The sequence below is a fragment of the Danio aesculapii genome, chromosome 22, assembly GCF_903798145.1.
Source record: "Danio aesculapii chromosome 22, fDanAes4.1, whole genome shotgun sequence".
NCBI lineage: Eukaryota > Metazoa > Chordata > Actinopteri > Cypriniformes > Danionidae > Danio > Danio aesculapii.
In genome coordinates this window covers 18,510,585-18,528,017 of record NC_079456.1, presented here as the reverse complement: position 1 = coordinate 18,528,017, position 17,433 = coordinate 18,510,585, and the positions used below count along the sequence as shown (strand labels likewise).

At 37.5% G+C, this 17,433-nt stretch overlaps 1 protein-coding gene across 1 annotated transcript in view; it reads left to right on the top strand.

Annotated features, from left to right (window-relative positions):
- Nucleotides 1-17,433, top strand: part of ncanb (neurocan b) — a 242,756-nt gene that overhangs the window by 214,732 nt on the left and 10,591 nt on the right. The window contains exons 11-13 of the mRNA XM_056447233.1: nt 7,110-7,268; nt 10,415-10,497; nt 11,141-11,285. Coding sequence (XP_056303208.1) covers nt 7,110-7,268; nt 10,415-10,497; nt 11,141-11,285 — 387 coding nt within the window. The remainder of the gene's footprint in view (nt 1-7,109; nt 7,269-10,414; nt 10,498-11,140; nt 11,286-17,433) is intronic.

The window sequence follows — 17,433 nt, the reverse complement described above, 5'->3', positions numbered from 1 at the left end:
ATACAGTTTATATTAATTCGGCACCGTGTCTGAGTCCACTTGATCCTTTCAGAGGTGTGCCCAGCCCTGTGAGTTCATCAACTTCTCCAGAAACTATAACTGGATGATGGAAGCATTCAGCGGTGCTTCCAACTGAGCCAAGCCCAGTTTTCTGAGCTGTTGTATGGTGTCTGCAAGAGGATTTCCCCTTGGGACACCAACAACAGGCACTACATCATAATCACGTCCCTACAAGAGAAAGGTGAAATGAGCAAAACGCTCAACTCGAGCCACTTCTTTTGTGCGAATACCGCCATTCGCGCCGCAGGATGTCTATCGCATCATTGCATTGAATTAACATGTAAATCACTCACGCTTGACGCTTCATCCGCGTCTAGTGTGAACGCACCATAATGCTTCTGCTTTGTTTTAGTTTGTTTGATTGTTTTGCTTGTGTTTGTTTATTTTGCTTTTCTTACAGCTGTTTGCTTTGTTATTTGTACAGCCTTTCAGCTTTTTGGGAGTCATTTTCTCCGTTTTGAAAGGCAATAGAGTATTGTTAAATATTCTATCAGAATAAATTCCTGCATCGCTCAGCTACAACTCTGAAGTCTATACATCTGAAGTCTTGTATTAAATAATATTATCACATAGAGAAACTTCATGTCTGGTGTTGTATGATACCTCAATTTTTCATAGATGCACCACATCCGGTGTACGACTAGCTTTAGACACTTACTGGAGAATCTTATTAGGTATATCTTGCGAGTACTATGTTGTGTGTGAAGGTTGAACACTCTGAAGAGGACAGAAATGAACAAGGACTCCACTCGTCCGCTCTTCCACAGGTCTCCTTTGCAAATATTTGCAACAGGACGGGTTTAATGAGCTCAGGATAATGAAAGCAAAGCCTGCGGTGAGCAATATAGTCTGCTTTGAACACCATCGGGCTGCTTTCTTCAAAGGATTGCAACTCCCACTAGGCTTTGGGGCGAAGACTTTCAGGTGGAGGACTGGTGACAACCGCCCCTTCCCAATCCGGGCCCGGTGCCAAGGTATGCCAATGGTGACTTGTAATGCCTCCAGCATCTCTATTCTTCCTGCGACTGGAGATAAGAGAGCAGGCTCTGCTGGAGCGCACCAATTTGGACGCATTCCCACTGTATTACAATACACTGTCAACAGTCCTGAATTCATCCGGAAGCGTATGCGCAGTGTGGTTCCAGTCTCTTGGACTGATCAAACTGAAACATTCAACAGAGTCTACTTCTTCTTCTTCTTCTTTTCATTTTTAGTTGACAGAACATTGATAAACAAGATGAAAGGGACTCCCACCCTCATCTCCCAAGTGTCAATGTGCACAGATTCAGAGCTAAAATTAAAAAAAAAAAGAAAATTCCATCATTTACTAACCCTTTATTAGTTTCTTCTAATGAATACAAAAGACGATATCTTAAAGAACAAAAGAATCCAAATCATTGACTTCTATTGTGTTTCTTTTCTATACAATGGATGTCAATGGGGGCCATAAATTTTGGAGCACCAACATTCTTCAAAATAACTTTTTTCTGTGTTCTGCAAAAGAAACTTGAAACAACTTGAGGGCGAGTAAATGTTAAATCAAAATTTGGGGGTGAACTATCCTTTTAAGCAAAATTTGTGTAATTTTATTAGATGTTTACGTTGTATTACTTACATTTAGCATTGTTTCGACCCTGTCACACCTGAAACACATTTTTTAGGTCATGACCCACCGGTTGAGAAATAATGTTGCATTAAAGATTAGCTGTTGCCTTATAGATAAGCTAACGCTGTTCATCCTCCTGTGAGAAACTTGACGTGTGTTGTCTCTGTTCCAGCCTCAGCAGCAATGAAAGAGCAGCCAGACTGTTTTCTCCCTAGAGAACAGAAAGCAACTTGAATGCCAAAGCGTATGAGAGAAAGTCGTGATGCTTTTGTTCCGGGCAGTATTTTCTTTTAGTTTAGCTTCAGGCAAGATCCCTCTGACACAGGTTAAATGCAGCAGCCCTCAGAATTTAGCTCTGAATTTTTTGCCTTAGTGATCTAGAGAGAGTGCAAACACATTACAAAACAAGAAATGCCATGTATTTGAATAAGAGTTCACTCAAATATGGAAATTTACCCTCATGTCCTTCAAGATACACAGCAGGTGACTTTTATTCTTCAGTAGAATATTTGAAGGTTTTTCTTTGAAACCATGGTTCTCTGTGATTTATGGAATATGTTAAAAAATATATACAGGCAATAAAAAATAAATACCTATGGCTCAAAATGATACATTGGGGTCTTATTAAACAACAAATATATATATATATATATATTATGCCATTAGCATTCACTGTTCCACATACTGTATTAACCAGTGTTTTGGTAAAAATGCTAAAATGTGATGTCAAAATATACTTTTTTGCTCATGGTTTCTTATTAGCATGATATGATATAGTATGGAGCTAATAATTTGCCAAAACAATCTGAATTTGAATTTCTTAATTTGATTTTCATAACTTGAATATTATATACATACATCTGAATATATACATTTGAAATGTAAAACAACTGAATTTTTCAAGGCTGAATTTGTATTTTCAATTGCAATTTTTATTTTCAATACTACTACTCTTCCCTGTCGATGACCCCTGACCTACTTTCTGCTGAATCTGAATTTTACGATCTGAATTTCTGGTTTTGAATTTTAGAATATTAAATTTGATGTTCTGAATTTCTTCATATTGAAAACTTGAAACTATATTTTTACAATCTGGATATCTGCAGTCTATGAATTCAGAACCAAAAAAGTTTGAAAATACGTCTATAAAAAAATTCAGCCTTGAAAAATTCAGTTGACTTACATTTCAAATGTTCAATATTTAAGTTATGAAATTCAAATTCAAATTAAGAAACTCAAATTCAAAACATTTTTTTACGGCATATACAAATTCAGATTTAATAAATTACAAATAATTCAAATAAACACAATTCAAATTCTGATTGTTTTGGCATATTATTCGCTCCATAATATGGTGGCTAATTTAATAATTCTTTAGGTATGAGCAAGCGTGGAACAGCCTAACGTTAGTTAAGGAAATGAGTTTGCAGTTATATCTTTATATATATTTGTCTAAGAACCAGAACTGGCGAGGTTGTGTCTGTGAGCGACTCTAAGCGACTTTGGGTAAATGATGAAGAATTAAATGAAAAGACGAGATGTTTAAAATATAGTCAACTATCTAAATGTATTCCTTATTTATGAATGTGAGAATCAGGAACACATTTGAAATTTAATGATCAGTTGAAATTGGATTAAATTCAGAGCTGGAACTAATTAAAATAAATTCTAACAAATAAATAATTTCTTTTCAGATGTGCTAGAAAACGCTTACATGCATTTAACCTTCGCCCAAACTGTTAGTTTCGTCATTGGGCTAATAGATGGTAACAATCACCAGCGATCCAGGGTTGTAGATCACTGGGAATCATTCACTTTCAATTCGGACTACTATCTCGTCACCATATGGACTACAAATCCTGTCATGCACCACACACAGCTGTTCCGGTTTTCTGCAGATGACACACACAGACAGCTGAAGCTCATTATACATTCATTACCTGGACTATAAAGACAGCACACACACACTTTCTGAGTCTGCTTTGCTGAGTCTTGTTTATCTGTAATCATTATGATGCTGGTCATACTGCAGTTTTCTCCCCATAGACTTCCAAACATCGTGCAACAAGTTTCGTAGTTTGCTGTGTTAGAGAGTTCAAGCTTGGTGAACTCTGACCTAAGAAATCGCATCACATGATTGTGTGAGACTAATCGAAGGTCAAAACATGACCTCTCTGGACAGAAATTTAAAATATAGACCAATTGCTTGCTTTTTTAAATGTCTAATAATCTTGTTTAATCCCACCCCATTCCGCAGCACTGTACAACAGCATTTTGCATGCACAAACTCTAGTGTGACAGCAGCATTACACCTTTGCTTTGTTTATTGTTAATGCTGTTAGCTGCCTGGACCGATCTATTTGCCTGTGACCCGACTACTCTTTTGGACTGCCTTGTATGATACTGTTTGCTCCTGTATTTGACCGTTGAAGCCTGACCATTCTTTTAACAAATACTGCACGTGGATCCTCAATTCTGTTGTCATCATCCACTCCATGACATAGATGGACCCTTATAACCACAATATGAAAACCCTAAAATTACCTTAGTACAACATATAGGTCCTTTATTTGTCATCAATTATTCCATGGAGAGCCTCTAACAATGAAACTTTTGATTTCAAATGTTTCTATATAGTTTCTATATGTTTCTATATAGTAAGAGATGTGTTTGTTAGATGTAAAAACTGTTCTTCACAATAAGAATATTAGCTATTTTAAGAAATCTGGCATTTTTATTGTGGAACACAAAATGTTTCTTCTTTGGCATTGCTGCAAAATCCTCTATTTTTTATTAAAATGTTTTCATACTGCAAGTCTGTTTTAAAAAGGTAAACACCGGTGTTCTGGTGATCTTACAAGGCTTCTAAATAAACAACACAGGCTCATTGTAGATATGTTCTCCTGTCTACATTTTTGGAGAGTGAAAATTATGTAGCCAGAGGTATGGCTGGCTGTATTTTGTCTTTAAAGCGAACACTACAGGGCAGTATGATGCAGCCGATGGCTTCTGTTCATTTTAGCGCTACTAATTGACCACTTACCTCCGTATGGATGGCTTTTCCTGTGTTACAAGGTCATTGTGGATATGTACCCCGGTTTACATTTCTGGACAGCACAAATTATGAAACCAGAGGTACGTTTAGCTGCATTTTGTCTTTAAAAGGAACGCTGAGTGGCACCATCAATGACACCATCGATGGCTTCTGTTCATTTTAGTGCTACTAATTGACCGAGTACCTCTGTATGGACGGCTTTTCCGGCGTTACAAGTTTGCCCAGGAGCTTGCCGCATACGTCAGTGGACTTGGGACACAGAGCAGAGCTGACCGCGATGACAGGGTTTGAGTCCGTTGAGGAACAGTCCTAAAAATCAGATTTAACAAAAGCCAAAAATAAATAAATAAATAAACAACAGGCTGAAAACGTGGTGAGATTATGCGGCCATAATGACTTTTCTTTTTCTAGATTTTCTAGACAGCAAGCTGGCATGGTCAGCTGAAGTATATATTGAGCTCTCTGATGGATTTACGCAAGAGGAATTTGTGATCATCAAAATTGTACACAGCGCCTTCTGCTGGATTTGCAATAACAAAAACTGCAAGCAGACATACCTTCAGTTACGTATGTTGCTGTCCCCAGATATATGGGGTACGTATCCACAATGAGCCTGGGTTGTAAATAAATGTAACCACTCTTTTAAAAATGTGGTTCGCCAGCACCATCTAGGCCAGTATTTGTTGCAGAGAAAAGCAAGTTTTGATTACATTTTCATTCTGATGAAAACATTGAGGAAGTTGATGTGACTGACAGTACACATTAACATTTCCGACATGCAGATTCATGGCAACTGCAGTGGTCGTGGCGCCTTAAACACTTTCTTGCGGTACATTCTGTTCCTCTGCCCCGTGTTCAGCTAGCTCTCGCACCCATCTGCATGCTAAACAGAGCCCCACATGGGCCAATTTAAAGCAGCCAATTTACCAATGTCGCTTTGAATTTGCTGGAAGTAAAAAAGGCTGCAAAGTGCTTGGAGCTTCATGAATTGGGGGAGTCTGAGACAGCTAACACCTTCACCCACATTTACCACTGTACAAGGCCACACGCATGCTCAGAAAATGCAGATTATCTGTTCGTCATGTGCCCAGATGTGGTAATGTCCCAGAGGGTTAGAAAGAGGCAGTTCTGACAGGAATGTGACAGGGCTTAATTAGCTGTTGAACTTCACGGCGGAAGACGCTTCTCTAGATTGTTGCCATTTAATACATTAAGACGTGTTTTTGCTAATGCTAAACTGCTTATCCTTACAGTTGTGGATTACAGTGACACAACAAAGCAGAGGGAATAAAATGCTTGGAAGTGTCAGAGGGACTGAAGTCGAGTGCTAAAGTTGGCTAGCATGTAGCTATGAGTGAGATTATCTCTCAATGGCCTGTTTTAAACTTCCTGACAAACCAAATACTACGAAATTCATGTTAATCTTACATTCCGTTCAAAATCTCACTCACTATTATGCTATTTATGTCAGTTGTAATGACAAACAATGCTAATCACAGCCCCATGTAAGATAAACACAGCAAAATGTGGTGAATGAAGAACTGTACATGGGTTTGTAAGAGGAGCTAGAGTAGTTAAGGCTAGCATATAGCTATAAGAGATTATTGCTGAATGGCCTGTTTTAGACATACTAGCAAACCAAATACTAAAACATTCATGCTAATCTGTCATTTATTTCATTTTTTCCTCATTGCTATGCTAATTAAGTAAGTTATAATGAAAAATGCTAATCTAGCCATTGGCTAGATTAATGCAAAGAGTGCATAAAACCACCATATGTGTCTGAAGAGGTAAAAGTTGAGTGCTTAAGTTAGCTAGCAAGATTATCTCTGAATGGCCTGTTTTAAACTTCCTGACAAACCAAATACTAAGAAATTCATGTTTATCTTTCATTTAGTTCAACTTTTCACTTGCTGTTATGCTAATTATGTCAGTTGGAATGAAAAACAATGCTAACAACAGCTAAAATTATGCTGAGACGCTAAAATTAAGTACATTGTTTTATACTATATAACAAATAGCCTACTAAGAATGTCATGTTAGTCTTTTATTCTGTTCACCTTTTTGCTCGCTATAATATTTTAGTTTTAATGAAACATTAAGAGGTAGAATAAGCACAACAAAGAGGGGAAAATAAAATATACAGCTATGTCAAGAGCTAAAGTTGAATGCTAAAGTTGGCTAGCATGTATTTGAAATGATCATAAAACTGGTCTGTTTTAAACACTCAGATAAAACAATGCTAATAAATCCATGCTAATCTTTCCCCTTAGTTCAACATGTCACTCAGATCTTCATGGGAATACAGTGTAAAATAAATGCTAACTAGTATGATTTTCACCATGACTCTTTCTCTGTATTTCTCTCTTTCTCTCTGGCTCACGGTAGACACTGAGGGCTGTGAGCACAACTGGAGGAAGTTTCATGGCCACTGCTACAGGTACTTCACCCGCAGACACACGTGGGAAGACGCAGAAAAGGACTGCAGAGAGCACAACGGTCACCTGGCTAGCATCCATTCCGCTCAAGAGCAGGATTTCATTAATGGTCTGTATCTGCTCAAGCAAATACATCACAGATATAGTGCTCTAGCTTATATTTGTTGCTCTACTATAAATTAAATCATGCGTATAAAGTAAGTTATACTCCCCAAATATATGTTTATGTGATTGCAAATGTAGTGTTGTAAAGTGCTACAGTTTAAAAATATGTTTTAAAACTGTGGTGCATTTTAGGATTGTTTAATGAAGTAAAAACTAAAAATATTATTTATTTCAAATTCTGTAAAATATGGTTCATGTACACTCAACAACTACCTTATTAAGTACACCTTACTAGTACCAGGTTGGACAAAAGGTTGCCATCAAGACTGCCTTTCACCTTCGTGACATAGATTCAACAAGGTACTGAAATTATTCCTTAGAGATTTTGGTCCATATTGACATGATAGCATCCCGCAGTTGCTGCAGATTTGTCGACTACACATCCATGATGCGAATCCCAAAAGTACATCCTAAAGGTGCTCTATTGTATTGAGATATGGTGACTGTGGAGGCCATTTGTGTACAGTTGAACTCATTGTCATGTTCAAGAAACGAGTCTGAGATGATTTGTGCTTTATGACATCATCCAGCTGAAAGTAGCCATCAGAAGATGGGTACAATGCGATCATAAAGGAATAGACATGGTCAGCAACAATACTAAGGTATTGATGCCAAATTCTGCCCCTACCATCCGAATGTCGCAGCAGAAATTGAGACTCATCAGACCGGGCAACATTTTCCCAAACCTCTATTTTCCAATTTTGGTGAGCCTGTGTAGCCTCAGTTTCCTGTTCTTAGCTGACAGGAATGGCACCTGGTGTAGTCTTCTGCTACTGTAGCCCATCAAAGTTGGACGTGTTGTGTGTTCAGAGATTCTCTTCTGCATACCTCGGTTGTAACAAGCTGGAACCAGTCTGGCCATTCTTCTCTGACCTCTGGCATCAACAAGGCATGTGCCCCCACAGAACTGCCTCTCTCTGGATATTTTCACTTCTTCTGACCATTCCTAGAGATGGTTTTGCATGAAAATCAAAGTAGATCAACAGTTTCTGAAATACCCAGACCAACCTGTCTGCCACAAACAACCATGCCACATTAAAAATCATTTAAATCACCATTCTTCCCCATTCTTCTGCTTAGTTTGAACTGCAGCAGATCGTCTTGACCATGTCTACATGCCTAAATGCATTGAGTTGCTGCCATGTGATTGGCTGATTAGAAATTTGCATTACCGAGTAGTTGAACCGGTGTACCTAATAAAGCGGCTGTTGAGTGTATATGGTTTCACATGGTTAAATGCTTTATATTTGACTTGATTTGGTCTGTTTATTTGACTTTTGTTGTTGTTGCTGCTGTTGTTGTTTCTGCTATTGAATCAGCACACAAGCCAGTGTGTATAAATTTGTTTTTATTATTACTATTTTGCTAAATTTCTGTTCAACCCTTTACTTTCATTTCATATATTTATTTCTCATAATAAATATTTTATTTTATCAAGACCTTCCATACAATTTCAGCTTCTCAATGCAATTGGAAAAAAACACACACAGATGGCTAAAATTACACTTCCAGTCAATTCAATTCCACTTCTAACTTTTTTAAAATTCCTAATTTGCAATTTCCATATTTTCCTGAACCCTGTCCTTTATGGAATATAAAATAGCAAATGACCAGTAACTGTAGCTAATTTTCGTTTTACCCAATTAGCTTTGGCCAAATCTATTTGCATAGCCCAGATTCATTAATTCCAAGCCACATCACTAAGATAAGTGTCAGAATGGCTGACCTCCCGCATAGCACAGATTACATTACATCTCCCTTCCCTAAATCCAGTACAATGACGCTCAGTGTGTGTCCTCACATCCCACACTGCGCTCACCAAAAACGGTGTTTAATCGCCTCGAAAATGGACATCTCCACCCCTGCAATAAAGGGGCCACAGCCATTAGCAAGATTAATGGGCCCTGTAATGATGTTAATCAGTAACACCATGATTGAAATTCCATTACACCCAGTACACCCCCCCCCCCCCCCCCCAAAAAAAAGTCCTCACAAATGCTTCCTAAAGGAGCAATCTGATGGTTTCTGGCTTGAGCTTGAGATGTGATTGTGATAATGCCATCGCTGTGGCCCTGGAGGAGACATAAAGCAGACTAGAGCTTAAAGGAGAAGCATTACCACTGTTTTTATGACACTGACACCATGTTTAAACGCAGTTTTAGGGGGAGAGTTCAACCAAAAATGAACATTTGCTGGTAATTTAGTCTCCCTCAGGGTGTTAAAGATTACATTTTCTTCAGCGTAACATTAAAGAAGATTTTCAGTTGAATCCGTGGACTTTGGAGATCCATAAAATGCAAGTCAATGTTTATTAGCATTTTGAAAGTAAAAAAAAACACTTACAGGCAAAACAAAATTAATACTTGTGGCTCCTGGGGATACAGTGAGTACGTTTACATGGACACCAATAACCCGATTTCAATATGATTAAGACAATACTCTGATTAAGAGTCTACCATGTAAACAGCGATTTTGATGACCTTAATCTGACTAAAGTCATAATCAAACTAAACAGAAATCGAGTTAAGACACAGAATATGCCGATTTTAGTTGCATTATTGAAGTGCAGTACAGACATGTAAACACCTTAATCAAACAATTACCGCCAGTGAATGACCACAGACACCTCCATCGTGAAATGCTGAGGGTTTTTCTCCCATACAGTGTGCGGTATCAAATTCCATTAAAACACAGTCTTCCAGCAGTTCATACTCGCATCCAATATCTCGTTTGTCATGGGGCATGCATGAAATGTTCCTGAATAAAAGTAAGACGGCCAAACTGCAGTTAAAGTCGACAAATTGAAAATTAAATGCCAGAAATTACATGAAACTCAGGAGGAATAGTGGATAGCGTGGTGAAGCAATGATATTAATTGAACTATGCGACATGAAATTTAAAACGAGAACACGAAAGGAACATTCAAGAAGCAACTCATGTAAATACCTTAATCATATTACTGTCTTATTCAGATTAAGGCAAATAATTTGATTACTGATGTCCATGTAAACATAGTCATTGAGAACTTCTAAAGAAAACAATTGGTCTTTTTTCAAGTAATAATTTGCAATGTTTCTGTTTTTAAAACAGGAATGAGCCATGAAAACACATGGGTTGGTCTGAACGACAGGATGGTTGAAGACGATTTCCAGTGGACCGACAACATGGACCTGGTGAGATTGATGCTCTTATTTTAATCACATTCATTATAAATAACATTAAATTGAATGTTTAGCTGAAATATTAAACAAAATATTACATATGAATATCAATATTGGACTATTAAACAAATAGAATATTATATTTAATACTTAAATGAATACTTTGATGTTTAATTAAATTGTTTAATAAGATAGGAAGATGTATGTATGTTTGCCTAAAATATGATAGGATTAATTGCATGATTATACATCATATTTACATTTGTTAATAAATATTACAAGTACAATTATTGTTTAAAATATGTATTTTAAATATTTTGCATATCTTTTTAATTTACTCTCATCCCAAATTGTGTAAAATTGCTAGTCCTTGTACATTTTAGAGCAAATATCAGAACATGAAGTACAATGAATCACTTAAAATAATCACAGTATGATAAAGCAGCATGCACAATCAGACAGATTATGCAAATGGAAGCACAACTTTTCAAACCATTTAAGCACCAAACAAGTTTACATAACGCATTGCATTAGACTCATTAGGACTATCTGAAAGCCCATTTGTAATGCAACGGATATGCAAGATGGTACACGAAACACCTTGTAAAGCCTTATGATTGGATTTAGCCCTGAAATATGTCCGTTCCTCCTCCAGCAATATGAGAACTGGAGGGAGAACCAGCCGGATAATTTCTTTGCGGGCGGCGAGGACTGCGTGGTGATGATCGCCCATGAGAACGGCAAGTGGAACGATGTGCCCTGCAACTACAACCTGCCCTACATCTGCAAGAAAGGCACAGGTGAGCGAGAGACAGAGAAAAAGAGGACAAACACAGCACCGCCTCGCTATATACCTTCATCCATTTCTGACCTCCTTTTCTTAACTTAATTCATGTGCCTCCAAAACCACCAGAAAACCCAAAACGAAGGGGGTGAAAACTTTTACAGATTAATTCTTGCTGAGCATCTAAGTAACATCCCTCAGATTTTCACCTAAGTGTCTTGTTATCTAAGTGTCTGTCATTAGCAAAGTCACTAACAGTTAGCCTAAGATAAGTTAATACTATTTTAATCATGTTAGCAAGGATACTAGATTCATCCATGCTTGTGAACATGTTTGGTATGTGCTAATTCATGTGAACAAAACATGCTAGACGCTAGAGGCCATGGTCTTTAGCCTCCTTGTTAGAGCAAGCAACTCCCATGCGGAAGGTCGCCGGTTTGATCCCAGCCCAGAGCGGGTTGGGTGGTATAGGACCGGCGGGGTTACATTGGTGCCGTGACCCAGATGGGAGTGAGGTTTAGGGGAGTGAGTGTAACCGAGGCCAGTTAGTAAGGGATGTGTTGGTAAACCTCACTACTCTGACCTCTAAAGGTGCTCTAGTGACAGACGCTAGAGGCCATGGTTTTTAGCCTCCTTGTTAGAGCAACCAACTCCCATGCGGAAGGTCGCCGGTTCGATCCCGGCCTGGAGCGATTTTGCGATTTGGCGGGGTTACACTAGCAACATGCTAAAAACATGCTACCACCATACAGTATATCTCATACACTTTCACAGAGGGAGTCACATATCTTCAGACCTTCATTTATCTAACTGTTTATGTCTAGTTAAGTCTACCAATTAGCCAAGGACATGCTAATAGTATATTTGTCATTTTAGCAACATGGTAAAACATGTCAACAATATGTGAGAGACACACTAGTTTATGCTAGCAACATGCTAATTTGTGTTAGAAACATGATACCAATATTTTTCAATGTGTTAGTATTAGATATGTGCTAAGTTAGCCAAACAATGTGCTAACCATGCTAGCAAAGTTTTCAAATGTGTTAACTTGAAAGTTGCATTGAACATAACACCATGTAAATACATGCTAGAAACAATATAAACGGTGTTATTTCAAGCTAAAAGTGCTGCTAGTGACATGTTAGTTCAAGCTAGCTAATTGTACCGAATAGATTATCTCGTGCCTTTGAGTTTATTCTTTATACACCAAATTTATACATTATACCTTGCATTATGGAACCCTTTACAAAATGGAAGCAAAAATATGAAAAAAATGATACCTGGACTATGATTTTTGTCACTATTCTGTGTTCAAAATCCCTAACCATATAAAGATCCAAATTCATTCCCTACCGTGCTTTTTATGTCACTCTGAACTTGTCATGTCAGTTTGTACGACTTCATTTTCAGCAGTTCCCCTACCGCCAATTCACCCCACATCTTTTGCCATCAGACAATGACCTGAACAATAACTGTCACTCATTTTGATCTGAGGATGTGATGGTGGCAGCGTGTTCAAAGCCTCATTCCTGACATGATGGATATGACTGGTTCTCTTCAGCCACTCGTCGCTGTCTAGCGCTGTCACAATCGCTTCACCCACACCTCTGTGGACTCATTAGACTCGTTTTATCTGCTCATTTACATATGAAGCAGACTGAGAGTATGGAATCCGTCGGGTCCGTCTGCCCTGGCTAGATTTAAAGAGACACCTCGGGTTCACAAGGGCCAACTGGAGAACAGGTCCATCAGAGAATAGCTCTCAAGAGGCCTGGACCATGATGGACCAGCTCTGGAGAGCCAGTAAATGGGTTTCTCAAGACCATTTGAAATCCTGACCTCCATTTTATAATTTATCGCTCAATTTATTATTAAAAATGTATTCAAGCTTGTGTGACCTGGGTCTTGACAAAAAACTTGCCACATGAAGAATTCAACCACATTCAAATTAAATGTTTAGCTAACTAAATTAAACTGAATATTGAATTGAATTACTAATATCAGGAAAAACTCAATATTACATTTAATATGTATGTTTAAATTAATTTTAATTAGATATTTTTTACTTTATGTTTTGCCCATCAGCAATTTAAACACAAACTGTGTACATTAAACTAATAATGAAATATTAAATCAACTCATTCTCTGCTATTGTCTAGATATTCCTTCATTATGACATTTTATGAGAATCATTTATGAAGTTTTACAGCTTTTTGCTCACAGTATTCTCTGCAACTTACCACATTCAAATGCTGATAATAATAAAGAATAAAATAAGCTATAATAAGTGTTTTTAACAGATATTCTGTTCATGTAAATCTTGACACATTCATCAGACTATATACTAGCCATTAGCCTATAAGAATGTAAATATAATCAAAATGCTGTTTAGCTGGCTGGCTGATATATTTTATTCAATATTAAAAATATTAATTTAATTTAAATATTTCTATAACAACAAAAATTATCACATTAAATATATATTTTTTGAATGTATGCTCGCTGGCTCTCCAGAGTAGCTCCTTTATATTCTGGGCCTCCTGGGATGTTTTTTCTAATGGACCTGTTCTCCAGTTAGGCCTTGTGAACCCAAAATCTCATTTTACAGCTTTCTAGGGCAAATCGAGCAGACAAAAGTCTGTAATACACATTCACATTATCACAGTGTTTGTAACAATGCGCACAGAAACAAACATGGGGCTGGAGCCACAGATTTGAATCGATGATGTGCTTGTTCAGTTTTGAGCAAACAGTTGTATAGCTGGCACAAGAACACAGCTCATCCAGCTGTCATTTGCAGGACCACCTGGGAGACATTTTCAGCAACCCCCACCACCTGCCTCGCTGTCCCCTTTTGTCCATCAGTCATCCTCCGGTCTCTCTATTATTCAGACTGTCACTGCTATTGATCACGCAATCCTCCAACCAAGCCTTAATGCAAAAAATACAATCCCTTAAGAACAGCATTGCGAAGAAATGCAAAGTCACGTGATATTGAAGCGAAACATGACTACAGGCATCAATATTTTTAATGCACTGGTCAATTTAGAGAAGTTTGACTTTTCATAAAGTGTTGATTCATTCTAATGTAAAGCTAACATCTAAATGCATGTGTTTCTTTTGTCAATTTGTGTGCGTTAATTTGAATAACAATTAATATTTTTAAAGCCTTGGTTCACCAGAAATTACTCAGCCTCATGTCATTCTAAACCAGACACCTTTGTTTGTCTTTTGAACACAAATGAAGATATTTAATGTAATATCTGAGAGCTTCCTCATCCTTTATACAGGGGTCCCGGCTTGTTTAAAGTATAGAAAGGCACCAAAAACATTCTCAAAATTAGGGGTGCCCAAACGTTTTCTCATGAAGAGCCAAAAACCTAACTTTTTTGAGGCTAGTGGGCCGAAGTTAAATATAGTTGTTATGGGTAAATTCCTAATTTATTTAATAATATTTAAAAATGACTAGAAAACACTGCTTTATATTAAATAATACAGTATTTTTTACATTTTGTAATGAACTTATTACAGTAAAAACAAAACAATCTAATTTATAACAGAATTACACTAGTTTTTGGCTTGACTTGCTCATCAATGTCTTCTGCATAGTCCTCTATGCGTTGTATTTATATTTTTAAAAATCAGATTAATTTACAAGATTTAATTATGTAATTTCATTTTGCTTTTTTTGTAGCTCAGCAATAAAACTAACAGATTAAAGCTGCAAGCAGCGATGAATGGGACCTCATTCTAACAAAAAATGTTATGTCAAATTAGAAAAGACAATCTCTGTGTTAAAGGTATTCGCCCCAACCCTCTTCATCATTCTCACTGACGTATCCTCTAAGTTACTGTAGGATGGGGGGCCAAATCAAAGGTTACAATGGGCCAACTTTGGCCCACGGGCCCTACTTTGGGCATCTCTGCTCAAAACAGACCGTATGCCTTCAATGGTTTGATCAGAATATTATCAAGCTACGAGAAACTTTACTTCGCACATAAACAAAAATAATGAATGTATTCAACAGTTTCAGAGTCAGTTTAGTGTGTACGTTCATAAACTGAGAGTGCGCAATATACTGACAATGAAGAGTAGCTTGATAATAATCCGATTGAACCAATATATTTAAATATCTTTTTGTTCCAAAGACGAATGAAGGTCTCAGGGGTTTGGAATGACATGAGTAATTAATGGCACAATTTTCATTTTTTTGGCTAAACTAAGGCTCAATCCCAATTCTATTTTTGTACCCCTAGCCCTTCCCCTTGGCCCTTACAACCGAGGGTTAAGGGGAAAGGCTTCAAAATGTACCTCTAAGAATTGGGACAGCACTACACCACCTGCACACGTCATCATATGTCATCGCGATCTCTCGAGATCAGACGATCGCGACTGCTGTAGTTATTCAGTTGTGCTATTTTTTTTCTGGTATTTATCTTCAGGAAATCACTGAAGGCATATTTTATGATATCATAACAATCTAATGTGACAATAAGATCGTAAATGTACTGTGTAATTGTGGCCATATTCATCTATGTAAACACACCAAAAACAAAATTAACATTATAGCAGACACTTTAAAAAGCTCATTCCCAGCCACTAGACATTACTGACAGGGTATTCGAGTGTCATCCAGTGTCAGAATGTTGTGGGACTACTGTACAGGAGTTATTAATAGGGATTATAGATCGCAAAATTTAGCAGGGTTTTTTTTTAAAGCATGACGGTAAAACATAAACATGGTTATGAATATATTAAAACATATTTGTCGTAAAAATTCGTAATAATGACAAAAAAGTATTAATTTGTGGATCTCCTTACTTCCGGGTTCAACAATGCAGCCGCTGTGGCAGGTGTATTCTGGGAAGTTTTCTTACCCCTTGGATTCGAGTGTGGTTCTGAAAAATCTTCGTTCGAAGGGGAAAGGCTAAGGGGTAGAAATGGTATTGAGCCTAACTCTTTAAAAGCATTCTTTTCTCCTCCATCTTTACTTCAGCAGCACTTACAGATGCAAAACTTTTATTTATATGTATATCTGTATGCTTAAGGTATTTTCAGAGGGATTTGTTCATCAACATTATGGAATTTTTTAGATGTGTACGTTTTCCCTGCCTCTTTGCAGTATTTTTTGAAGAGTATTTTTACAGAGTGGTAAAATGATATTCCCTTAGTAAAACTTCACTACTCCAATACTTTAAAAAAATGTACCTGAAATTTAGTGCTGAAAATATAAATTAGCGCATATCTCATAAAACAATGTAACATATTTAAACAGAACATATTAGAAAACTTGATGTAATATAAAAAATGTCAGCTGGGGAAACTATCAGTTCATTTTTCAATAGTATTTGGATGCAGCCTTTTTGATGCAAGCTGAGACAGCATATCTCAGTGATGCAATGTCAGACACAATGCACTCAATGGAGCTAGTGACGTCACTGTGAGGGATAGGGTTAGGTGAGCCCATTAAAAAGCATTGGATGCAGCTCAGATTGCACTGCACCAGGTCTACCTCCAGACCCCTCTCTCCTTTTTCCCATGTTCCTTAACTCGTGTTTAAAGAGACATCAGCTGCTCTGCTTCCTTCAGGTGTTCATATAGTTTTGCTGCTGAGCTATGGATTTTGCCGGAGGTGAAGATGTTTGAGTCTCGGGGTGATGCTGACTCAGTTGAAGAAGCCCAATCTGTGTGTGTATGTGTGAGAGTTATTGAATCACCTTGCCTTCTGCCTGCCAGCTTTGATATTTGTATGAATGAGGTGTGACACATCTTGGGGCAGCTGCTCGGCCTGGCCAGTGTGATAGTGATGCGATAAACTACCTTACGTTTCTACTGCAAAAAAATGCCTCCACTTGAAGTTGAGTGCAGAAAGGGACATTATTATTAATCACTTTAAAGTCTACATGAAGTGGATGTTTCTGCGGACTTTTATTTCAGTTTCAGGGTGATTAATTGAAAAGTAATCGAAATCGACATTCAGAACCTATAATCGATCAAATTTTTCCAGGTCACTTTTTTCAATCACTTTCCCTACCACATGTGGAGATATCCCGCTCTGTTAAAGCTGATTTATACTTCTGCGTTGAATGCACAGGTATGGTGTGGCACAGCCTTTGCGTGGTCGCATACCCGCGCACCTCTCAAAAAAGTTAACTACACG